This window comes from Musca autumnalis, unplaced genomic scaffold (assembly GCF_047663935.1).
Source record: "Musca autumnalis isolate F117 unplaced genomic scaffold, ASM4766393v1 scaffold_2, whole genome shotgun sequence".
Taxonomy (NCBI): domain Eukaryota; kingdom Metazoa; phylum Arthropoda; class Insecta; order Diptera; family Muscidae; genus Musca; species Musca autumnalis.
This window is the reverse complement of record NW_027411755.1, coordinates 42,104,578-42,130,340: the sequence shown is the minus strand read 5'-3', so window position 1 is coordinate 42,130,340 and position 25,763 is coordinate 42,104,578. Positions and strand designations below refer to the sequence as shown.

The 25,763-nt window shown below is 40.7% G+C and overlaps 1 protein-coding gene across 1 annotated transcript; it reads right to left on the bottom strand.

Annotated features, from left to right (window-relative positions):
- Window positions 1–257: 257 nt before the first annotated feature.
- Window positions 258–23,318, bottom strand: LOC141392232 (uncharacterized). Its single transcript, XM_073965184.1, has 2 exons — window positions 22,527–23,318; window positions 258–521 (listed from the first exon to the last, which is right to left on the bottom strand). Exons 1-2 carry the CDS (start codon window positions 23,316–23,318, stop codon window positions 258–260), a joined length of 1,056 nt encoding a protein of 351 aa, XP_073821285.1.
- Window positions 23,319–25,763: the final 2,445 nt, after the last annotated feature.

Sequence of the window (25,763 nt, the reverse complement as noted above, 5' to 3'; positions counted from 1 at the left end):
CGAAAACGCATTGGAGACGTATTTCATTTCCTTACTCATCTCATTTTTCTTACGCATTGTAATAGAGAGTAACCCCCTGATCCTCTTTCCTGCTCCCGAAGAAGTAGAGGGAGTGTTTATAGTTCCTTACTGCAATGTACCCTTGTTTCTTGCCTTCTGCTTCTTGAACTTGCAATATTAAGCCCTTTTCCTGTGTGTTGTGAGCTTTGTAATGCTCTTACTCACTTCATCTATCATCTTGTTGATCTCCTCTCCATTTAGGATTCCGTAACTGTTTTATTTGTTTTACTGTTGCTATTGGATTCGGAGTCCTGTTTCTTGTGGATCTCATTCTTATTCGAAATATCCAATACGGTTGTATTTGTGCTACTGTTGCTATCGAATTTGGAGTCTGAATCTTTACACGTCTCCAAAGGCAGTTTCAAGCTAGAAATTTTCCTAAGTTTATCCGTCTTCTCCTTCCTACATTTGCCCGTAGGTGCACTTGTAACGGGACCTTCGACCGCATATGCCAAGGCACCCTCACATGTGGGAGAGATTTGCAAACGATCACCAGATTACGATGGGGTGTGGCTCGTAAGCAGGTAAACAGCACTCGGTAACGGGTTATTTTGGCTCTACATTGTATCCATATGTTTTCCGACGTTCTCAATATATATTTTTTAGAGCAAAACCTCTGTAGTCAGTTTTTTTGTCAGCGGAAATATAGATTCCTAGAATTGGGTGATCATAAGTGATGTTTTTCTAGTTTTAAAACAAAATATTGAGATCATCCGCCTCACCTTATCCGCCGGTGCACCGGTGCTGTTATCTCTATTACCTAAAGTTGCACTTATGTTTAGAAATCTTAGAACGCAACGGCTAAAACCAATGTATTATATTCTATCCTGTTGAGTAGTACTCAAATTCAATTTCCATCCTTCTCCTATTTTGGCTTAAGCCCAAACATGACCCATAAATCTTTCTCCCTAATATATGCCTTTCTCTCTAATGCGCTCAAGTCTGAATTTCGGACCAATTACCCTCTAATTGAAATTTCAGACTCATATTTCTTGCCTTTGAAGGTCATAGCCTAGAATTTCTCCACGTTTTCTTTCTTTGGAAGTATTTCCCCAAATATACATTGAATCAGTTGTAGTATTTGCCGCACTGGCTCCTGTTACAGCAAGAAATATTTCATCAAACGAATGTTTTACAAAATTTATCGTGTTTTTTGTTATGACTGACCCCCAAAGATAAACACGAAGCAACACATCTTAATCGAATTAAAACCTAAAATGTGTTTACAATTTTAGGCAACAATATTTAAAAAATAGCTTAAACATTTCCAAAAAAATCCAGTTAAAAATGCAGTATGTCGTATTTGGAGCACTTAACTGTCAATATTTCTTTCCTCAAATCTTTGTAATCTCTGATTTTGTATTATGCAAACATATATTCAATTAAAGATAATTGTATACAAATTGTTACATTTAACAAGAACAACAAAAAATATCCCCATGACAATTGGAAAAACTACGTTACGAGAAAACAAACTCAAATCAATGAGGTAACAAATAACATCTGATCATTCAAACAAAATCGAATATCTACTTCAAACACTCTGTAAACGATTTGAAGTAACAAAATGGTATGAATTTTGTTTGAAAATAACTGCAAAAACAATTGACAAGCTGCATGGATGGCACACCGAAGCAGGTACTATCGCTTTTGAAGAGTAACCCAGTAAACAATTTTGATAATGTTATGTACGTCAAATAAAATACATGTTTTAGCAGATAGCCTTAGATGCAAGTGCTATTTTTATATAATTTCTAACTAACTGCTAAAAGATATAAACTACCTGCATCGTTATACGTCTTAAAGATATAGGTATTTAAAAAAGTAAAAAAGACAGTGCTTTGTTTGAAAGAAAATTCTTCTACAATTTAGGAATCGATCTACCAATCTGCATTGTCGTAGAATATCGACACGGAATGAGAAAAACATGAGCGGACAATTAAATTTTCAAAAATATGAATTACAAAGGTTACACTTACAATTTCAACTAGCAATTATGGATGAAGGTGTTTCAACTAAAAATTTATTTTAATACCAATCTGCGGACAGACAGTTCGAAGTCCATCCTACGTTCTGCTGTAAATGTTCAGATCGCTGTCTGTTCTCACCCGATTGAAAGTATCGAACAAATTACGGTATAACGTATCGCGGAAAATGAATGTCTATCTATATTTTCAATAAAAAATCTATTTGAGTAGTTGCTAAGTTTACCATGTATGTATCTATATGTTGGCAAGCTAAGTGAATCCGTCCGTGATCATTGTTTAGAAATGTCTTCCTTGTTCTGATAATATTTGAATTCATTTCGTTTTTATTCTATGTAATCCTCACCATTATGTGTAGCTCGCCATTGCTGATTCAGGATCGTTTCTTATTACTTACCCCGGTTGGAACCATTTATGGCTTTAGAACTTCATCCTGGTTTAGACAATCTGCTCACATCTCACGCTGAACTCGTAAATTAGACTTTATAGTTTGTATAGCGTAGGTGACCGAGGCGCCTCGAAGTCCATCTTACGTTAGGCTTTAAATACAAACGAACAGATTGCTATCTGTTCTCACCCGATTTAATGTATCGAACATATTACGGCCTAAGGCACCTCGAAAGAGGAATGTCTATATATATTTCTGGTAGAAATGAGTAGTTGCAAAGTTTACTATATCTCTAAATAAATCAATTCTTCATCATTGTTAACTACTGTCTTCCTTGTTCTGATTCTTTGTAATCCTCGACATTGTAAGTGGCTGTCCAAAAATTGCTGAGGTTATTGAGATTATTAAAATATTTCAAAAATGTGGGGCTATGAACTATTGATTGTTTCGATGGAATGTAGCCACTAATCTACTGGAGTTAATTGAGCAGGTTTGGCCGGACAGTTGATAAGATGTAGTATGTCGTGGGGGCCTGTACCGCATGCTAGGTAAATGTTTAGCACGGTGACATGAATTCTTGTCCCCGCAATTGTGTGTAGCTGAACAAAAAAATGCTAATTCAAGATAGAGTTCTGTTACTTACCCCGTGTGAAACCTGTAATGGCTTTTAGAACATCATGCTAGTTTAGACAATCTGCTGACATCTCACACTCAACTCGAAAATTGATATAGTGTAGAAGACTGAGGTGCTTCAAAGTCCATCCTACGTTCGGTTTTAAATAAAAACGTGTAGATAGCTGTCTAGTCGCAGTCGATTGAATGTATCGAACAAATTTAGGCCTAACGCATTGCGGAAGAGGAATATCTACTTTTTTAGTGAACAATTTGTATGAGTAGTTGCTAATTTTACCATACCTCTATACATTCCCATGCTATGTGAATCGGTTTGTGATCAAGGCTATGGAATACCTTCCTTGTTCTAGTTCTTTGCTGATTCAGGATCGTTTCTTGTTACTTACCAGTTTCTTGTTACTCCCGGTTTCATTGTACAGAGCTTGGACAACTTTTTCCTGAATTCCACGTACAACTGGCCTCCACACATATAATTCATTATCCAACGTTTCAAACTTGGTCGGAGGTTTGCCTGGTCAATGTACTCGAACAACGTGGAGTGCTCGACGGTATCAAAGACTTTTGGATAAGTCGAGCGCCACTAACATTGTTCTACTGCACGGCTTGCTCTAGTTAAATCCTCGAATAATATATGTGATCATGGTTAATGAATATCTTCCTTGTTCTAATTCTTTGTAATTCTCGCAATTGCTGATCCTCGCAAATCCTCCCAAAAATGCTGATTCAGGATCATTGCTTGTTACCTGCCCCTGCTGGAACCATTAATGGCCTTTAGACTTTTTTAAACTAAATTGCATGTTTGGAAAGGCTTTGCAATTTTTAAAAAATTCCACAAATTTGGGCTATGAACTATTGATATTTGCTATGTCAAGTTATCTTCTGACATCATTGCTTTATGATGTTGTTGTAACGATATGTTGTAAGTTCATTTTTCTGTTAAACTCCAATTCTAGGAATGTAGCTGCTTCGATTGTTTGTAACCACAAAGCTTTTTAGGTTAGTTGAGTTGGTTTGACTGGGCAGTTGAAAAGGTGCAGTGCTTCGTGCGGGCCTTTGCCGCGTTCTGGGTGGATATTTTGCCCGAAATTTAGACGGCTGCACCCTCCCGAGCGAAGTTGAGCCAAAACTACTTTGGTTTGTCGTACCAGCTAACGCTCCCAAGCTACTATAGATGGGAAATATTCTCCGAGTACCGCATTAACACGATAGTTATTTATGGCATCTGCAACTGCATCAGTGTGAATGCTGTTCAAACCTGCTTGATATGCTTGTTGATCTAGGGGTTTTCTCTTGTCGCGTTGGACCTCTCTTTCTAGATCATGACTATCCCTCCTGACGTGGGCGGAGGGTCCTATCTATCATATGGCTCTCAGGTAACACCCAAGCGCTGTCTCCTCATGCCCATGGTCCACTGAAGACATGAGGACAACTTAACAATCCTGTCGCTGACCTCAGGGTGGCGTTCTGACAGGTTTGAATATATTCCCATTGCTTTATAATTATATTCGCGCACCACTTCATATGGTCAACAAGGTTTCTTTATCTGCTCCCCAATTCTGCCGGCTAGAGAATTCAGCACATCTCAGCTTGTCACAGATAGCTGTGACATGCTCGGACGACATGGACATGCTGTCGAATGTTACCCCTAGAATCTTGGGGTGGTTTGTGGTCGGAATTCTGCTACCATAGATCATGACATTTAACTCAGTGCTTACCTCTGAAGGCTATGTAATGAACCGAGTTGCCGCAAATTTATTGGCGGATATTTGAATATTCCTCGCATGTAAAGAAGTGGTAAGATCAATCAAATAGAAGTACAGCCTTTCACACATTACCTCAGGGACGTAACCTGACGTGATGATCGTAGATGAGCATGTGTTACGATCTCAATGTCGTCTCGGTTGTGCTGCGCTGCTTACGGAATTGAATAGCTATTTATGACGCAAGGGAGGAGTAAAGCCCCAGAGTCTTTGCTAAGGGCAACAAAAGCCTTGCCTGACTGCAGCAGCAGCACCACCCCGCCCATTTTCCAGACTTCGGGCACGATGTGGGTGGCTATCGAGAGGTTGAAAACTTTGGTGAGATATTCGACATTCGGCTCTTCCTGCAGTTTCAGCTTTACCATGGAATTTCCATCAGGGCCCAACGCTTTGGATGATTCGGCGTCCCTGACGATATTCGCAAAATCATCCATTGTGAATTGTGGTGGTTCCTTATCGCCAAGAAGATATCTAATGCTACGTAGTGCTCTTCGCCATGTCACTCCCAGGGTACTCGACAAACTATCGATTAAAACAACTTGCACACATCTGCGGATCAGTCAGCGCAAGATCGCCAAATGTGGCTAAGGTCCTATCTTCCTTCTTTCCAAAGTTCGAGAGCGACTAAACCGTTGCGCACAATTCACTTCAATGTGGCAACCGTTGCCCATAATCCACTCCATTGCTGCGGCTCCTATGTTGTAACTCTTCAGATGATTTAGCCACTTGTTCCGCTTATGCTCGCCGACCAACCTGTTAACTTCCAGTGTCAGTTCCCTGACTCTATGGTTACTGGGGTTGGCTCGACGAAGCTCATCACGCTCATTTGCCAATCCCGTCACCTCTGTTGGGAAATTTGGTCTCACTTCGGCTACAGCAGTGATTATGTCTGGGAACGTCCTCTCTGCTACTACGGAACATCAGATGGGATGGGCAGATCTCTGAAGCGGAAATTTGGTCCCACTTCGGATATTCGACCAGCAGGTGTGTGGCGAGCAGCTGCAGCAATGACAAACATTCTTTCTGCTACCCGAAAATCAGAATATTTGGGAAGATCTCTGAAGCGGTGATGAAAGTGCAGCGTTTAGAGATGATAAAATCGAGTGGTCTGCATAAGTTAGAATGGGAAAGCTTCGCCACATGTGTTCTTTCAGCAGTGCCGATTTTATTCATGCTACATAAAGATAGTCAACCGAAAGTTGTGACTTGGTCGAAGATCTTCAACTTTCTCTTTGACAATCTTTATTTAGCATCAAAAAGTCGGCGCTGGCGAAAGCACTCCAGTGGCAATGCTGCCCCATGTTACCCTACTACTATAGTATTTGAGATCCATCAGCGAAGAGCAGTCAGATGGAAAATCAGCGAAGGCGCACCAGTTGCAAAACTGCACCATGTTAGTCCCAATTTACATTGGGCGAGTTTACTTGCGGCAATTGTCATTTTGTAGGAGAGAGAGGTGAGGCATATGGTAACCCTTTGCCTCTCAGCACCCTCTCTCACCTACAAACTGACAATTGCCGCAAGTAAACTCGCCTAATGTAAATTGGGACTTACCCTTCTACGAAATATTTGTCAGAATTTGTTATCCTCACACTAGAAGCTAACATAGCTGTACCCGATTATGTCAGGAATGGAAACACTCATCGCCAACTATAGTCCTCATCAATTTCTGTTTTTTCTCGGCATATATAATTCAGTTTTTAACAAATCTCTTCACTGGATCATAAAATATCTAAAGACAATATCTAATAAAAACCTTGCATTTATTCCTAACTCCAAAACTAAGCAAAAAAACTTCAATCGATGGTCATAAAAACTCATGGCTACTGTGCTTGATCCTCAGAGAAAAAAAAAACAGAGGAATCATGTATCCATCTTTACCACCACTGAGTTCACAAAAAACAACATCATTGGTTACATCGAATAATACCTGAGTGTCGAGTAGTTTAATATGGCATTAAAACAACATCGACAACACCAGAAGCAAAAGGCAGCAAGTAGTTGACGACACAGTCACAACAATAACAACCACCACCGCCACATTAGTAACATCAGCGATTGCGAATAGTCGTAACCACTAGAATTCATGTTAAGTTAGATGGACACATATGAGGGTATCAGGAAAATTCGTTACCATCATGATTTTGTGTGTGCGGTGGCCAAATGCGAACACGAGACTAACATGGTTAGTTGGACACAATCTTTGAAGAATATCTTTGCTCACCTTAGGGAACGAAGATGTGACACGGTAAACTAAAATTACATGATGGATGTGTGAGGAAATCAAAATTGAGGGTATTTGGTTTTTGTTTTCTTTGGATCTAATGGAGTAGCAACGAGAATATACTGCGGTTGTTAATTCAACTTCATATGTTGTTAATGTAGCACCTTGTGAGTAGTTTCTAAGCTTACTAGTAACACTTTATGATTAGGAAAAATATACAATAAGCAGTATGTGTATCAGATGGTCCTTACGAAATGTCTGCTTTTGAAGATTCCTTTCTCCACTCAATCCGAACATGAAGAATTCGATCTTTGCAAAGACATATGTGAAAAAAATTCATGATGGCTGTGAGGCAATCAAAAAGTGGAGAAGAATTGGCGGTTGTCGATCAATCTTTATATGATGTTAATACCTTATGAGTAGTTGCTAAGTTTACTAATACACCATTATGACCTGCGACAATATAAGAATTTAAGTAAATCAATCCTTTGATTTGTGGTATAATCCGCTTTAAGTATGCTTTATCTTATAATGAATATAAACAACCACATTTTATGGTCTGCTAGTTAGTGCGAAGATTAATTCAAATTTCAGGGTTTCACTCATGAGATCGATACCAACAGCTCTGACAGCGATCAGAACTTGGCCCCTCAAATGATCAAATGTAGAAGAAAGAACATTTTCACCCATAAACACTTGAATAGATGCCCGCCTTAGAATCGTTTGCGTTAGGTTGAGCATGGGACATACACTTGAGCCAGAGTAGAGCTTAATGGGCCGGTATTCGGTATAAAAATTACTTAAGACCACAGCGTTTTTACTTCTGGTTTTAGTTGACTCATGGGATCGATTGCAACAGCTCTTATTGGTTTTATCATGACATAGTTTAGCACTTTTCTTGGTCTCTGAAGTGGTTAAATGCAGAACAATTAACATATTCACCCATAAATGCTTGCATAGAGGTATCGTAGCGGACATAAACTTAAGACAAAGTAGGCTTTTTGTGCGATCTAGACAACTTGTTGAATAAAGAGGCTGCGTCTAACAAAATCGCGCAACTTTTTATAATTTTGGTATGATTTCGTTTAAAAAAAATGGATCGGAAATTTTCTTAAGGATATTGGCAAAGAACGGTAGAGCTTGATCGCGTTCTAAGCTTGTCCCGCTACTTTCCGTTATATCGTTATTCCTTCAAATGGATGTAAAGAGTCTTGTTTTAGTTCAAGGTTCAAGTGTCCGTAAGGACTTTGACTGTGGTTGGGCTCGAGTTCAGCTCTGCTTAGATGACCGGTTCATCAGTAAGGAGTTTCAGCGGGTCTTCCATTTTTCCCTTTCTCTGTTGCCTTTTAATATTAAATTTGTTAACATTGTCAACTAGACATAGATCACTCACACGGCAGCAGATTCTTCGATTCCGGACTGACCTGGAATCATACAACAACGGTGTTCCAGACAGCGGCTTCCACTTCAGTGTACATATGTTTGTATTTGTATCTTTTTTCTGTGTTGGGAGCAGCATATCCAGGAATGCCTGCTCCGGATTCTTTTGGTCCGTGCCAGGACGGAGGAAAACCCACCAGTATCGGTTTGTCACATCCGCATTTTCACCCAAATCCAAGCTTCGGTGAGATCCAATAGATGTCGAGTGTGGGTTCATCTAAGGTTTTTTTTCTGGCCTTGTCCATGCGAGAGACTACGACAGGGACTATGTTGCTGCATGCTGCGTGAACACAGGCCTCAGTGAGTCGTCGTCAGATTACGCAACTCCCCCGCAGTCCCCCAACAACAGACGCGGCGCTTAACACCTGCCGTTATTGTTCCAATCCTGAAAATTCATCCTTTTTGCAATTTAATTGCAATGGACTCCGAGGTAAGATGGAGGAAATAGTGGACTTCATAAGCCGGAAGAATATCATGGTCGCGGCGGTGCAGAAAACCAAACTCAACAACAACTGCAGGTAACAGCGTTGTGATAGTTACAACGTACTGAGGAAGCATCGCATCAGAAGTGGAGTTGGGTAATTAGCATTCCTATTGCACCAGTCTGTTCAATACAGACATATATCCCTTGAGCCTGGTTCGAGTCGGGCTTGTAATATATGGGGGTAGCAACCAGGTGGGAAACTGCCGAGATAGAGTTGCTGAACGTATACATCCCATCAATAAATAGCTGTATTCCAGGTTGTAGGTCCAACATTAGCCCACTTTTGGAAGGTCATAACCGTCTGTCTGGTTATGGGGGGGGGGGGGGGGTGACTTTAGTGCTCATCACGAGTTGCGGCATTCGGTCCTCGAAAACGGCCAGAGGGGTATAGCGCTGGCTGAGCAGATAAAGAGGTCTATGTTTTGCATGGTCAATGAGGACACCCCTACCATTAGAGGAAGAATTAGAGGAGAGTGTCACAGTTCGCCAGACATAAACATCGTGTCACCTAGTTTGACAAATAACGTTACCTGGCAACCCCTCTTTCCTCTTGGATCAGACCTCCTCCCCATAATCGTCTCCATCAGCAGACCGCCCGATTTCATCACCTTTGAATGCCGCACATCCGTCAATCATGGGAAAGCTAATTGGCCGAGTTTCAGAGAGTTCACTAATCACAGCTTCAGATATCTGTCCAATCCTTCTAATCATCACTGCTGCAGCCGCTCGCCATATACCGGCTGGTCGAACATCCGAAGTTAGACCGAACTTCGCAGTAGAGGCGAAAGAAATAGCAAATGATCGTGATAAGGTTTATCGTGCCAACCCCAGTGACCCCAGGGTGAGGGTGCTAATACTGGAAGTTAACAGCTTGGTCGGTGAGCATAAGCGGAACAAGTGGTTGTTAAATCATGTGAAGAGTTGCAACATTGGAGTCTGAAAAGTACGAAGATAGGACCACGATGACGTTTGGCGAAGTAACGCTGACTGAATTCGAAGAGGTGTGTAAGTTATTTCAATTGGCAGTTTGCCGAGTACCCCGGGAGTGACAAGGCGAAGAGGATAGTACTACGTCGCATTAGATCTCTTCCTGCCGTGGATGTAGCACCACAATTTACAATGGATGATGTTGCGAATGTCATCAGGAACGCTAAATCATCCAAAGCGTTGGGCCCTGATGGAATCTCCATGGTAATGCTGAAACAGCTGAATGTGCCGGACGTCGAGTGTATCACTAAAGTTCTCAACCTGTCGCTATCTAGTCACATCGTTCCCGAAGTCTGGAAAATAGGCATTGTGGTCCCGCTACTGAAGCCAGGTAGGGATGACAGCAAATGTTAATCGTACAGACCAATTTCACTTTAGTCACCCATAGCAAAGACCCTTAAGGCATTACTCCGTGCGATGAAACAGTGCTGATGGCGCTCGACCTGTAAAAACCTTTGTTGCTGTCAGACACTCCTCGCTGTTTGAGGACATTGAGCAGACTACCCTCCAGCCAAGTTTGAGACGTTGGATAATCAATTATATGTGTGGATGCACCATTGACATAAGTTGTTGGTTCCTTGTCAGCCTTCACAGCCATCTTCCTCTTCGGGAGGTTTTCTTTATAGAAACCGCAGTCGATTCCACGGTTCGGATCACATTGTTCATGTTTGAGCTCATTTTGTCTCCCACTGCCAAAGTATCCTCGAAGCAGTCTCATTTTATTGATTCCCGACGAGTTTGGTCCGAACCATTAGAAACGGGAAATTCCTTTGCTTCAACTGCTTGGCAGGGTTCTGATTATCTTGTTGTTGTTGTAACGGTGTTTATTATTATGTTTGTATGTTCTTCTGTTCAATCTGGCTCTGAGTCTATCTCCAGTTCCAGGAAAGTGGCTGCTTCGATGGGATGTAACCACAGATCCACTGGAGTTAGATCAGTAGGTTTGGCGGGGCAGTTGAAAAGGTGTTTTGTGTTGTGCATGCCTACGCCGCATACTAGGCAGATGTCTTGCATGGCGCGGTCGATTTCCGCCCAATAAGAATTTCGGCGACTGCAATATCCCGAGCGTAGTTGAGCCAAAACTACTCTGGTTTGTCGTGACAGCTGACGCTGCAATAGATGGGGGATATACTCCGAGGACTTTATGCACACTATATTGGCTTAAGGCCTTAGCAACTGCATACGCGTAAATACTATTTAAACCTGTTTGATATGCCTGATATGTCTCCTACATTGTTGGACTTCCCTCTCTAGATCAAGAATATCCTTCCTGATATGCCTGAATGTCTCGGGCCTAGCCAGCAGATGGTGATTGGGATGGCTTTCACTGTAACACCGAAGCAAGTACTGCAACGAAAGCATCTGGTTGTGTTCTTTTACTGGAAGAATCTTTGCTTCCTCATGTAGATTGTCCACTAAAGACTTGAGGAGGCACTCTGTTGCTGTTCTCAGGGCGGCATTCTGACAGGTTTGAATCTTCTTCCTATACGTATCGCATAATCCCAGGGACCAAACTGGCGCCGCATATCTTACCACAGACCGAACTATACGTTATATGTGCTAGGTTGGGGACTTGAGGACATACTTTTCAGTTTGTCGCAGATAGCTGCGGCATTCGCGCACGACTTGAAAGTAGTTTCGAATGTGACCCCTAAAATTTTGGGGCAGTTTGTGGTCGGAATTCTGCTACCGTCGACCACGACATTCAATTCTCTTCCAAACTGCGCTGTACATGTGGTGAACAGAGTGGCTGTAGATTTTGCGGCGGAAATCGGTTAAATACGAGTTCAGTCTCTCACAGATGTCATCAAGGAAGGTAACTGACGCCGGGATCGTGCAATCATCCGTATACGTTACGATCTCGATGCCGTCTGGAGGGGGCGGAATACAGAGAGGTAGAGGTTAAACAGTTCCGGAGATATCACCCCACCTTGGGAACTCCCTGTTTCACTCTACGTGGTTTGGACTTCTTGTTCCTGAATTCCACGTACGACTGGCGTCCAAACATATAGTTGACTATCCAACGTTTCATGCTTGGCCGGAGGGTTGTCTGCTCAATGTCCTCAAACAGCATGGAGTGCCTGACTGTATCAAAGGCTTTTGCTAAGTCAAGCTCCACCATCACTGTTCTATCACACGGCGGTATCTGGTCGAGTCCTTGACAAATATATGTGCGCTGTTGTCGTGCTGTCCTGCTTACGGAATCCATGCTGATGATCAGCAACTTGATAGCTATTCCTTATAATGGGGAGGACTAATTCCTCAAGTCCTTTGCTACGGGCGACAAAAGCGAAATCGGCCTGTACGATTCACTTTTCCTGGCTTCCGTAGCGGGACCACCCCGCCAATTTTCCAGACTTCGGGAACAATGAGGGTGGCTAGCAACAAGCTAAGAACTTTATTGAGATACTCCACTCCAGCCTCATCCAGCTGCTTCAGCATTGCCATGGCCTGATGGCATTATCTTCGCCTCTTTCAATGAAGTGGACGCAGTATTATATATCATTAATGACTTTCTGCTGTTTAGCCGTGCCTGGTTCATCCTGTGCTCCAAACAACTGTTATTTGCTGCAAGCTTTACGATGCCCTCGCCCACATTATGTGCCACCTAGTGCACCTCTTCCTTAATAGACATTTTTAGTGGAGCTTTAAAGTAAGATGGTGGCTCTTTGCCAGTCTCAACAGTCTTCTTGCTTTTCGTCAGAATCCAGGGTTTCTTCTTAGAATCTTCTGGCTCTCCAGCCAGTCCGGAACGAATTGTTCATGCTTCACCTCACTTTGTCACCCTCTTCCAAAAGATTTTCGAAACAGTTTCATTTGTGTGGTTTTCGATGAGGTTTGCGGGAAGCTCATTTTCCCTCGAATACTTTGCAGTGTTTTGATCATCTTCTCGGCTTTAGAAGTACAGTGAATATTCATGAACTATTTAGGGGATTGGGCCTTTGTTCCCCTAACCAGCTGTCTCATTTTTGTTATCCGCTAATATCCGGAAGCCGGATTTGCAAATAAAGAAGACGATGGGGACTATACTAATACGTGGGCCTATATTGATATTTTGTATACACCCCATGTATACAATACCCTCAGAGAAACTGTTAATGCCGGATGGAAATGTGAGTGACCTAACTATAGCCTTTTCTCACATGTTGTTATATGTCTCCATTTTATTATTCTGAAGCATTATGAGTAGTTGCTAAGGTTACTATAATTTCGGTCGTTACATTGTTTTCGGAATACCAGAAAAAGGCTTGGTCCCGGAAATTTTCTATCCTCTGGCAAAACAAAGATTTTCGAAACAGTTTTCTTTGTGTGGTTTTCGATTAGGTTTGCGGGAAGCTCTTTTTCCTTCGAATGCTTTGCAGTGCTTTGCTCATTCTCGCGGCTTTAGAAGAAGTACAGTGAATATTCATGAACTTTTTAGGGGCTTGGGTCTTTGTTCCCCAACCAGCTGTCTGATTTTTGTTGTGAGCTTTTCAATGATTTCGCTCCGCCTAGCTCTTTAGTACATATTTCCACGACGGTTGTGTTTGTCTCATATGACTCTGAAGGCAGTGTCCATTATGTTTTCTATCCTCTGGCAAAACAAAATGTGAAATTCTGTTGGAAATATGGCTCTAATAGCTCCCTAAATAGGGCATTATAGTGGGGACTATTCTTTGCGGAGTGGTTTTTCACATTGTTTCTTCCATTGGACGCCTCCCCTGGTGGTGGATAGGGGAACGCTCATCAGTATGGTGGTTACCCCAAAAATAAAATATGTGAATTTTGGGCGAATCAAAAAAAAAATGAAATGGCAGTGTTTGGGCGATTGCAAACAGCGTCTGTACTCCAGTTGAGCGGATGAATACGGAGACGGAAAACTCTAAACCCTTTAGAAGGAACGGGAAACCACTGAAGTAATATCCCATGAAAATCATAAAATTCTTCAATACATTTATAAGTTTTTGTATGATCGCTAATATCCGGAAGCCGGATTTGCAAATAAAGAAGAAGAAGATGGGGACTATACTAATACGTGGGCCGATATTGATATTTTGTATACATGAGGTGTTAATACCCTCAGAGATCCAACTTTAGCCTTTTCTCACATGTTGTTATATGTATCCATTTTATTAGTCTGAAGCATTTTGAGTAGTTGCTAAGGTTACTATAATTTCGGTCGTTACAAAATCCACTTTCCACTCCACCCCAATGTTGTCCTACTGCTACCAGCAGAAAAAAGGCTGGGTCCAGGAAGTTTTCTATCCTCTGGCAAAACAAAATATGAAATTCTGTTAGAAATGTGGTTCTAATAGGTCCCAAAATAGGGCATTATAATGGGGACTATTCCGTGCGGAGTTGCTATTCACATTTTTTCTCCCATTGGACGCCTCCCCAGGTGGTGGATAGGGGAACGCTCATCAGTATGGTGGTTACCACAAAAATAAAATAAGCGGGGCGAACCCAAAAAAAAGTGAAATGGCAGTGTTTGGGCGATTGCAAACAGCGTCTGTACTCCAGTGGAGCGGATGAATACGGAGACGGAAAACTCTAAACCCTTTACAAGGAACGGGAAACCACTGAAGTAATATCCCATGAAAATCATACAATACATTTATACGTTTTTGTATGATCGCTAATATCCGGAAACCGGATTTGCAAATAAAGAAGAAGAAGATGGGGACTATTCTAATACGTGGGCCGATATTGATATTTTGTATACATGAGGTGTTAATACCCTCAGAGAAACTGTTAATGTCGGATAGAAATGTGCCTGATCCAACTATATCCTTTTCTCAAATGTTGTTATATGTATCCATTTTATTAGTCTGAAGCATTATGAGTAGTTGCTAAGATTACTATAATTTCGATCCTTACAAAATCCACTTTCCACTCCACCCCAATGTTGTCCTACTGCTACCAGCAGAAAAAAGGCTGGGTCCAGGAAGTTTTCTATCCTCTGGCAAAACAAAATGTTATATTCTGTTGGAAATGTGGCTCTAATAGGTCCCAAAATAGGGCATTATAATGGAGACTATTCCGTGCGGAGTTGTTATTCTCATTTTTTCTCCCATTGGACGCCTCCCCAGGTGGTGGATAGGGGAACGCTCATAAGTATGGTGGTTACCACAAAAATAAAATATGCGAAATATGGGCGAACCAAAACAAATTAAATGGCAGTGTTTGGGCGATTGCAAACAGCGTCTGTACTTCAGTGGAGCGGATGAATACGGAGACGGAAAACTCTAAACCCTTTACAAGGAACGGGAAACCACTGAAGTAATATCCCATGAAAATCATACAATATATTTATACGTTTTTGTATGATCGCTAATACCCGGAAACAGGATTTGCAAATAAAGAAGAAGAAGAAGATGGGGACTATTCTAATACGTGGGCCGATATTGATATTTTGTATACATGAGGTGTTAATACCCTCAGAGAAACTGTTAATGTCGGATAGAAATGTGCCTGATACAACTATAACCGTTTCTCAAATGTTGTTATATGTATCCATTTTATTAGTCTGAAGCATTATGAGTAGTTGCTAAGATTACTATAATTTCGATCCTTACAAAATCCACTTTCCACTCCACCCCAATATTGTCCTACTGCTACCAGCATTGTTTTCGGAATACCAGAAAAAATAACACACAATACTCTAACCCACCAAAAAAGAGTCAAACAGACGGCCATCGCATTACACATCATCATGCAGGTGGTGGTGGTTGGTGTATGAGGTGACTCTAAAGGTGATCTTTTGCCATGATGGAGCAACAGCTCAAACAAACAATATTCGTGTTGCATTTGCTACTACCTACAGCAACTGCTACATGACAACTGAAAATGATATTGTTGCTGCTGCTACTCCTGCTTCTGTGTTTCAGGAGGCCTTTACAATGCCTAGACAACAAAGTTAAACCAGTAACAACGAATTTCTAACATCATGATCATGCACACCAGGCCAAACAAGATGAGCAGCAGCAAGCATTAAAACCAATTGAATTTGTAGCAAGAGTCTGTTAGATTTGTTGATGATGATCATGCTGTTGGGTCCTCTTTTTTCGGATGATGTTAGTGTAACACTGATGTTCATCTTGAAAACATTTACAATAGCATGTTGTTTTTGCTTTTTTTTTTTTTTTTTTTTTGAGTTTCCTAAAGTAAAACGATATTGCCACAAGAAACTACTAACTTTTTTCTTTGCCATTGTATTGTTATTGGTTATTGGATTACTACCGGCCACTGCTGGTGGGAGATCGCCAAGACCTCTGTATGTTTGTTGATGTTGTGTTCGTTCATTCGTTCATAAATGGTGACACAAAACATTTATGTCGACATGTAATTCGAGGTGTTCCTTTTGACTTGAATTGTGTTGGAGCAGTTTGTTAGGAGTGCTGTAGTCCATGTTATCCACCACCCCCTTGACCGAGAAGACAGACCATCACTTGAGCATAGCTAAGTCTACAAAGCTCACATAGTTATGTGGATTTTTAAGAGTTTTTCTTAGCATTTCGTTTTTTCTTCTTTTTTGCTTCCTTCTTTTTTTCTTCCTCAGACTATGTGTCGTGTCAGGCAATACCTCTTTACTTTTTTTGCTCCTTGGCTTACAACCATTTGTCTGTGGAAAACCATGTGTGTTGTCAAATACCTTTTGAACATGGCTGTTTGGCTAATGCCATATGTAGCTGTCGTTGTTCCCGCAAACAGTGTGTATTTCTCAACACAGAAGCAGCAGCACGACCAGCTACTGGATGTTTTTCTATGGTGTTAACTATTATTTGGCTGATGTTTTGTATTGTTGTTGGTTGTTACCAAATTGTCATTTTCACACTTAATGGAAATTGTTGTAACTCTTTTACGAGTGTACTATGGGGACAACTAAAGAACAACAACAAGAACATCATTGCTAAAATAGTTCTACTAGATTTTTAAACTAAATTAACGTTGTTTACCTAATTTAGCAAATTAAATGAATGTTGTTGGTATTTGTAAAAAACATTTTAATTGCAGGAGTTTTTCCTATACGAAAGTATTAGGCTTTCGCGAGTATTAAGGCACGGGAAAGTAAGTACAAGTACGGCTAAAGGAGAGCGTTGCAATATTGCTCCAAGTTCGTGGACAAATACCTAGGAGATTTTTTGCAGGCGGAGATAACGTTGAAGCTTCGTGAAGCATTTCGAGAGGAAGTACACTTCTGTAGATAAAGAGATGGACCATTTTCCCACATCCCCAACCATCAAGAGTAGTAAGGCCCGGGAAAGAAATGACAAGCAAGGCTATAAGATAGCAATGCAATATTGCTCAAAATTTGTGGACGAATCCATGAGAGATATTTCCCAGACGTAATTCGGGGAGTTAATGCTGAAGTTTCGCTTCGTGAAGCGGTCCAAATTCTAGGACAAATCCCTAGAAGATGTTTCGCAGGCGGAATTCCAGAAGATAAGGTTGAAACTTCGCCTTGTTAAGCGCTTCGAGAGGAAGTACCCTTCTGTGGATGAAAGAATAGATCATCCTCCCACATCCCCAACCATCAAAAGTAGTAAAACCGGTGAACGAAAGGACAAGTACTGCTATAAGAGAACTGGGCAATATTGCTCCAAAATCATGGACCCAAATCCCAAGTTAATATTTTGCAAGCGGAATTATGGGAAATAACGTTGAAGCTTCGCTTCACGAAGTGCTTCGAAAGTAAAGATCCAGACAGCGCGCCTTGATGAGGCTGTAAATGAAGGGATCGATCATACTCCCAAATCCCAAACAACGAACTGTGATAAGAGGGCGGGGCAATATTGCTCCATGTTCGTAAACAATTCCATAGGAGAGGTTTCGCAGTTGAAATCGGAGAGTTAAGGTTGGAGCTTCGTTTCGTGAAGCGCTTCAAGCAGAAGTACATGGACAGGACACCTTGACGGATAAGGCCGTGGATGAAGAGTTAAATCATCATCCCCAAACATCATGAGTGGTAGGTTAGGTTATAGAATGCGCAGATGCCGTTAATTGTTGACACCCACGGTCCATTGTTGTGTTCATCCTGAATATAGATAAGAAAGGGGGTAGGAAGGAAAGGAAGGAAGACAGGAAAGAGGTAGAAGGACACTAGATTTAGTAGGTGGGGGTACAAGTAGTAGCATGAGTAGTAAGGGCCGGGAAAGAAAGCACAATACGACTATAAGAGATAGCTCTAAGTTCGCACGCGGAATTCCGGGAAATAAAGTTAAACTTAGCGTCGTGAAGCGAGAGGAAGTAAGCCATGTTACCAGTCCAAAAACTGCAAAGAATACACCGGATCCAGTCCAGTTCGAAAATTCGCTAGTCTCAAGCTGTTTGGATCCCTTGCAGACACCAATGGTGTCTGTGGCAGGGCCAGTCAACTTGACACCATCAGCCCCAACAACACAATCGGATTCCACCAAGTTGGCTGCCGCTCCGAAGTCAGAAAAGCCGAAGTGGCAAACGCAGACGAAGCAGTCGCAGAGGCCTCAGGTAGTATGACAGCTCCATATGCGGCTGCCCCTAAAACTTTGAATTTATAGAAATCTGTTAAACAGATAACAGCTTACTCGGCGGCAACAAGTCCAGCTCCTCGGAGATGAATGAAACTTCTTCGAGGAGGAAGGATGGTGCGGTAAGAGGTCTCACTAGTATGACAGATTTGGCGACTGTTGATAAAGCTCTGAATTCGTAGAAATCTGATAAACAGAAAACTGCAAATTCGGCGGCAACAAACCAAACCAGCTCCTCGAAGTCAGCTAAAGGAGTCAAACGAAAATTTTCTGGTGAGAAGCCACATTTGATAAACAGACCTGCGAGGATGATTGTCCCAGAAGACGTTCTGGTAGCAATTATTGATAAGTCTGATCCTGAAGACAGGATCAGTGAGAATAATTGGTGGCAAGTTGAAAGTCGTCTGAAGGTCATAAGTTCTGACGAAGTGGATGACGCTGGCCGCTATCTCTACTACTGAAATCCCACTCAGAGTTGCAGCGACAACATGGATGCCACCTCCTGACTCGGATGTGGCAGAGTTGTTGAAGCTGATCCGAACCAGAACAGACCGAAAGTTGATCAACTCCTACCAGGATGCTGGGTTACGGTTATGAAGTTCACCATGGACCGCTATAACGCGAAATATTTTAATGGAAAATCGTGGTTTTGACAGGGCAGCGATTTTCATGGGGTCAACGTCATTAATTGCCAGGATAACGAATCGAAAGATTTCCTTATACAGACAATAATTTGTCCCGACCCACTTTAGGAGTGCTGCAATCTGGCCGTGATCTTTACTGCTATGCAGAGTTGCAGCCACAACTGGGATGCCACCTCCTGACTAGGATGTCGTACTAATCCGGAAGCAGAATAGAAGCTTCCAGACCGAAAGCTGTAAATTGGCCAACTCTTTCGAAGGTAGAGGTACCGTTACGAATTTCACAATGGTATCAATGTCATTAAGTGACAGTATAAACTATCGAAAGCTATGCTTATACAGACAATAATTGACACTGACGGACTTTAGGAGAGTTGCAGACACAGCATGGATGCCATCTACGGATTTAGATGTAGCAGATGTGTTGAAGCTGATCCGAAACCAAAAATTGGAAGTTGGTCAACTCCTTTCAGGATGGGGTACCGTTATGAAGTTCACGATGGACGCGATAAGAAATCGGAAGATTCGTATCCAGACAATTAATGACTCACTTTAGGGTGTCTGCGATGTAGCCGTGATCTCTCCAGCCGAAATCTCACTGAGCTGAAAGCAGAATAGAGGCCTCCATACCGACAGTTCGTAAAATCCTTCCAGGATGGGGTGTACGGTTATGAATTTCTTGATGGACAGGAGAGCTGTACTTCGGTTCGGGGTGCCTTTGGTTCCCGGAGTCACAGTAAAGAACGTAGACAGTAAGCTGTAGACAAAGAACCTAAAGGTCTGGAAAGACGGACCTGAATGAACGTCTATATGACCGGCAATGTCTAGACGTATAACTGCGTCTCTTCTCTTACTTCGCAAATCAGAGATTTGAATTCTTGTAGGGGTCATTGCAGCATTAGATCTATGGCAAGTAAGTAGAAGGTCAATAACATTAAGTACTGCAGGAAGTAGAAGATACCGAAATTTGAAAAAAGTAGAAGATACTGAAATAATCGAGCAACCTCTCTACCGGTGTTCTAAAGTGATACTCAAGAGATACAGGATCATTGGTGTCCCTGAGATTGTATTTCTATCTTACTACTCTTCCATAGATCCTGCGGCCCTGTTAACGTATTGCCTTAAGTGGCTATGGGGCTAGTCATCCTAGACTCAATAATTTCAATTAACCCCTTTTTCTTCCCTACTTCTATTATTTAGCTACTTTCTTGTTCCCTCTTTTCCTGTCCTCCCTCTTCCTTTCCCCCTGCTACTCTTTTTGTCTCTTTTCAGGGCCAGCACAATGGACCTCTGTGTATGCTATAACCTAGACTAACCCTTCCTGGGGAACTCCCTGTTTCATTATAGGATTTCGACTTCTTGTTCTTGAATTCCATGTACGACTGGCGTCCACACAATAGTCTTTGCTGTGGGCGATAAAAAGCGAAATCGGTCTGTATGATTCATCTTTGCTGGCATCCTTGCCTGACTTCAGTAGCGGGACCAACCAGCCTATTTTCCAGACTTCTGGAACAATATGGGTGGCTAGCTGTTTCAGCATTAACATGAAGATTCCACTAGGACGCTTTTGAATGATTTTGCGTTTCTAGTGGTAGTTACAACATCATCCGTTGTAAATTGGTTTCTTCTCGGCAGGTTTCTAATACGTCGAAGTACTCTTCTCTTTGTCGATTGAAATAACTTGCGTACCTCTTCGGATCAGTCTGGGTTCGAGAGTAACTTAACCGTTGCCCACAATTCACTTATACCGATATTACAACTCTTCAGATGATTTAAACCATTGTTTCGCATACGCTCCCCGACCAACCTGTTAACTTCCAGCGTCAGCTCCCATACTCATCGTTTGCTAATCCCGTCACCTCTGCTGGGAAGTTTGTTCTCACTTCGGGTATTCGACCACTAGGTACATGGCGAGCGGTGATGCTGTCTCGGACGAAAGTGGGGCGTTCAGAGGTGATGAAATCGGGCGGTCTGCTAATGGAGACAATTATGGGGAGATGGTAGACATCGAGTCGTTTCCGAGAACAGAATGCCACAACTCATGATGATCATTAAAGTCCGCCTGAGACCAGACGGTTATGACTTTCCAAAAGGGCTAATTTGGGCCTATAACCTGCAGTATAGTTTTTTTATGGGGACATGTATACGTTCAGCAACTCTACCTGGTGTTAAGTGCTCCGTGTGCGGCTGCTGTTGGGGGGGACTGTGGGGGAGTCGCGTATTCTGATGACTCATTGGGGGCTGTGTTCAAGCAGCATGCAGCAACATGGTCCCTGTCGTAGTCAATCGCATGGACTAATCCAGAACAACGCCTCATATGCACCCGCTACCGGCATCAATTGCTTCTCATCGAAGTTTGAGTGTGGTGGATACGGATGTGACAAAGTGAGCACTTATAAATTGGTCCTGGGTTTTCCGCCGTTCCTGTACTGACCAAAAAAATCGCCCATACATCACGCACTGAAAGCTTTTTCTCAAGACGTCTTAAATAGCTATGGGAAAACAACTTCGAGAGCCTCTTTGTATTACAAAAAAAAATATTAAATGCTTCCTGAATTTATAATTTTAAGAAATCAATGATGTTGCAACTCTACTCAGCGAGTGCAGAAATCGACAATCTTTTGCTGAAATAATCAACAACTTATAAACACATATATATATACCGAATATACTGTAATACATTTTATGTAACTGCATTGATCACCATAAATTCGTAAAACGAATAGGCAAATAAAGAAGAAGAAATCAATAATCTCTATTTCCCTCTGCGGCATTTTAAAATTTTATCTTGGAACTCGACATCATAAATGAGTAGACTGTTCCGACAACCGTCGTTAGTCGGGCGTAAAGGAAAATTATATTGCAATTTATAAGGAATTCGTTTAGAAATTGTACCTAAATATTTTATTTTTATAGGCATATACCTGAACATATGCCTATATGAACCATTTTTACTACCAAAAATTCGAAGGACTTAAAATTCTTTTGAACGACATTTTATCCGTCTACTTTATTCCGTTGGAAAGTTAGAGTAATTTCCACAGACCACAACATTTCAATCAAATGAAAATATTTTATGCAAAGTGAAGTATATTTTTAGGCTGAAAATAAATTGTTCTGCTATAAATGAAATTTAATATTTACTAAAGTAAGGTTGTAAATAGTCTAAACGGTTGTATTCACATATTTATATATTAACATGTTGATGGCCTTCTGAGGATCTTGAAACGATGGCGACTAAATTCATAAAGAAGTTTGTTACATATATGGTATTAAACGTTAAATATCTTTCCCATAATTGTAGAACTCTTTCGTTGTTTCATATTCCAAATTGTGAAACAGTTTTGAATCTCCTGCCCAACATAGACCAAGTTGTTCTTTTACAATTATGTTGTGCCAAAAATCTAATTGATTTCGTACAAAAAGATTATCCCTCACTTTTGTTATCCATTCGTTATAATCATGTGGTGAATACAAACAGGCATCCTTCTTATATTGACGTAATAAAGATGCAGCCTTTTCATAGCTTTCGTTATCTATGAAATCTTTGGAATCTTTAAACAACAAGTGCCAAATTGTATCCCTAACATTGGCAAAGATTGTGTTGTAGGCATTTGGATCCTCAGGAGTGGTAGCACTTTGAATGTCCATATTACATTTATAATCTTCCAAAGGTGTTTCCAAAGATATGGGTTTCAATTGTATCGCATTAGTGCTCGTAGTTGAGACCTTATTGCCTTCACTTTCCTTATCCTTTAACCAAGGAGCCTTACATCCATTGAACTCATAGAAGTTTGCCGGTTCCGGATCATTAGAATCTTCAAATAAATCACAATCTCGTGCCCAAGCAGGACCCAACTCTTGGCCTACTATTATGTTTTTCCAAAACTCAAACATATGACGACGAAGTAACTCATCTCTCACCTTGGGTATCCAATCATTATAAGACCAAGGACCATAAAAACACGAATCATCTTTTAAATTCTTCAATAATCTTGCTGCTGCCTTTTCCATTTGTTCTTCATTGGAATTGTTTTCAAACAATATTTGCCAAACAGTTTCCTGGGCTGTAGTTGATATTTTTTTCCAAATTCTCGCCATCATGTCATTGCTCATAATTGCATCGACCTTTAGTTTATCCTGAAGAATTTTTTCATAATTCTCTAGTGGATTTTCTAAGGATATTTGGACATCAAACTGTTCAAATTCTTCCGGTAATTTAAGAGACATTTTATAGGGTTTAATAGATTGAAAATGAACACTTCAGGCAGCTGCCAGGAAAAATACAAAGACAGGGTGTTTCGCATGCGTAAGAAATTGAGACTGGCTAGCTCAAAAATGTGGGAAAATGTTACAATTTTTATTTAATTCTTACTGGCAATACCATAATATTGCCGTTAAGAATTATATTGAAAAATAACAATATTTTACAAAAACTAGAGGAACATATTTGGGAAATTCATTAACAGCCAGTTTCTGTATGGCGAAGGAAGAATGTGTGCGAATGAAACACGCCCGAACTTTAGTTTTCGAAATAGTTTTACCTTTGCTTTTGCTTCAAAACAAATTTGAAAAACACACAAGACTTTGGTCGTGTTTCTTTCGCACACATTTTTCCTTCGACATACAGAAACAGGCTGTAAGTGTTTTACTCTAGACAGGCGGCAGCGTTAATTTGCATTAAGAACTGTATTTAATTTTACCGTGACAGACGACAGTTTCTGCATTTACGAAACAGCTGATTGCTAGTAAACAACTGTTTTGTTGTTGTTGGCTATGTAAGTCCCAATTTACATTAGGCGAGTTTACTTGCGGCAATTGTCAGTTTGTAGGTGAGAGAGGGTGCTGAGAGGCAAAGGGTTACCATATGCCTCACCTCTCTCTCCTACAAAATGACAATTGCCGCAAGTAAACTCGCCCAATGTAAATTGGGACTAAATGTCTCAGAGAATGAATATGCTCTCAATCCGACATGAATATGGGCTCTCTTTTCAGCATTGCCATATTGAAATACCTGAATTCAGTTTAAATTCCCTTTGATTTTGTGCATTAAGAATGTGGATAATGCACGAATTAATTCGAATTAATACCCTGGACAGACGGCAGAGTTAATTTGCATTAAAAATATCCTAATTTGAATTAATTTTTCACCCTGACAGACGATAGCTTCTGCATTTATGAAACAGCTGTTTGTGTTGTTTGTTTGTACCCAGCAGACCATTTCATAAAGCTTTCCAAAAGTTCGCCAAATTATGCGAAACAAATACACTTTCTACCATTGACCTTTTCACCACGATGAAGCAAAAATAAATTTAATTTATTCGCGATATTTTTGAGTCTTTTAAATATTATAAAAATATTGCAAAACTTTAAAAAACATTTCAAGAAGATATAATTTTCGATAGAATTAGTATGGTGGGTAATGACATTTTTTGTGAAAATAAAAATTTTAAAAAGAGATTTGTTAGAAGGCGTGAAAAACGATTAGCTGCTATTCTACTCGCGAAAGACCACTACTTATTTTGAAGAAACGCGTAAATTGCTTTTCCTTTTTTATTTTCTTAAACATGGAAATTTGACAAAAGACAATTGCTTTTCAACAGCATTGCCATATTGAAATTGATAAATTCAGTTTAAATTTCCTTTGATTTTGTGCATTAATAATGTGGATAATCCACGAATTAATTTGAATTAAGGCAGTTAATGCAAATTAACGCTGCCGTCTGTCTAGGGTATATGCAAATCAACGCTGCCGTCTGTCTAGGGTATAAGCTGGAGACGATTAACGTGAAAGTGGAAAGTCGATATTTTAAAGAAAGTTGAGATATTATTGAAAAAGTATATATCATATTTCTAATTTTAATAGCGTATTGATATAAATTGTAGAGTTGGGCAATCTCGTTCAATTGAATGATCCGGATCACTATCTCGTTCAATGGACACCTGTAATTTCTTTGACAAAACTGCGTATACATAATTTCAGACGGTGGTTTTTATGATGTTACTCATTCGTTTTTGAACGAGGACAATGATCTGGATCGTTCAAGTGAACGAGATTGCCCAACTCTAATAAATTGACGTTAATGTAAAACCCGCCATTTAAGTTGTGCATTGAATATCTGTCAAATACCCTAGACAGACGGCAGCGTTAAGTTCGTGCATTATCCACATTCTTAATGCATAAAATCAAAGGGAATTTAAACTGAATTCAGGTATTTCAATATGGCAATGCTGTAAAAGAGAGCCCACATTCATGTAGGAGAGAGAGCATATTCATTCTCTGAGACAAAATTTACATAGAAAACAACAACAAAACAGTTGTTTACCAGCAAACGGCTGTTTCGTAAATGCAGAAACTGTCGTCTGTCATGGTAAAATAAAATACAGTTCTTAATGCAAATTACGCTGCCTGCCGTCTGTCTAGGGTATTATATGTCTTTCAATAATAGGCTTTGTTCCCGTACTTTTTGATAGTAAAACTCGTAAAAGAGAGAAACATTTTTGTCACACAAAAGTTTTTTCAAAAAGTTCGGGAACGCAAAAATGGAAAAAACGTCAAAAAAGATAGAACAAATGTCAAAGTCGGCGTACCAGCCAATCGGACGCCGGCATCCATGTTACAATTTTTACACGCTCAAATTTGTTTCAGAGAATGTACAGGGTACATATATTTTG

Bases quoted from the DNA above. Each gene is read 5' to 3' on its own strand.
- LOC141392232 (XM_073965184.1), bottom strand. From the start codon at position 23,318: ATGTCTCTTAAATTACCGGAAGAATTTGAACAGTTTGATGTCCAAATA. The intron at 522-22,526 runs GTGAGGGATAAT...CCCACATGTGAG, and splicing joins ATAACGAATGGATAACAAAA to GGTGCCTTGGCATATGCGGT.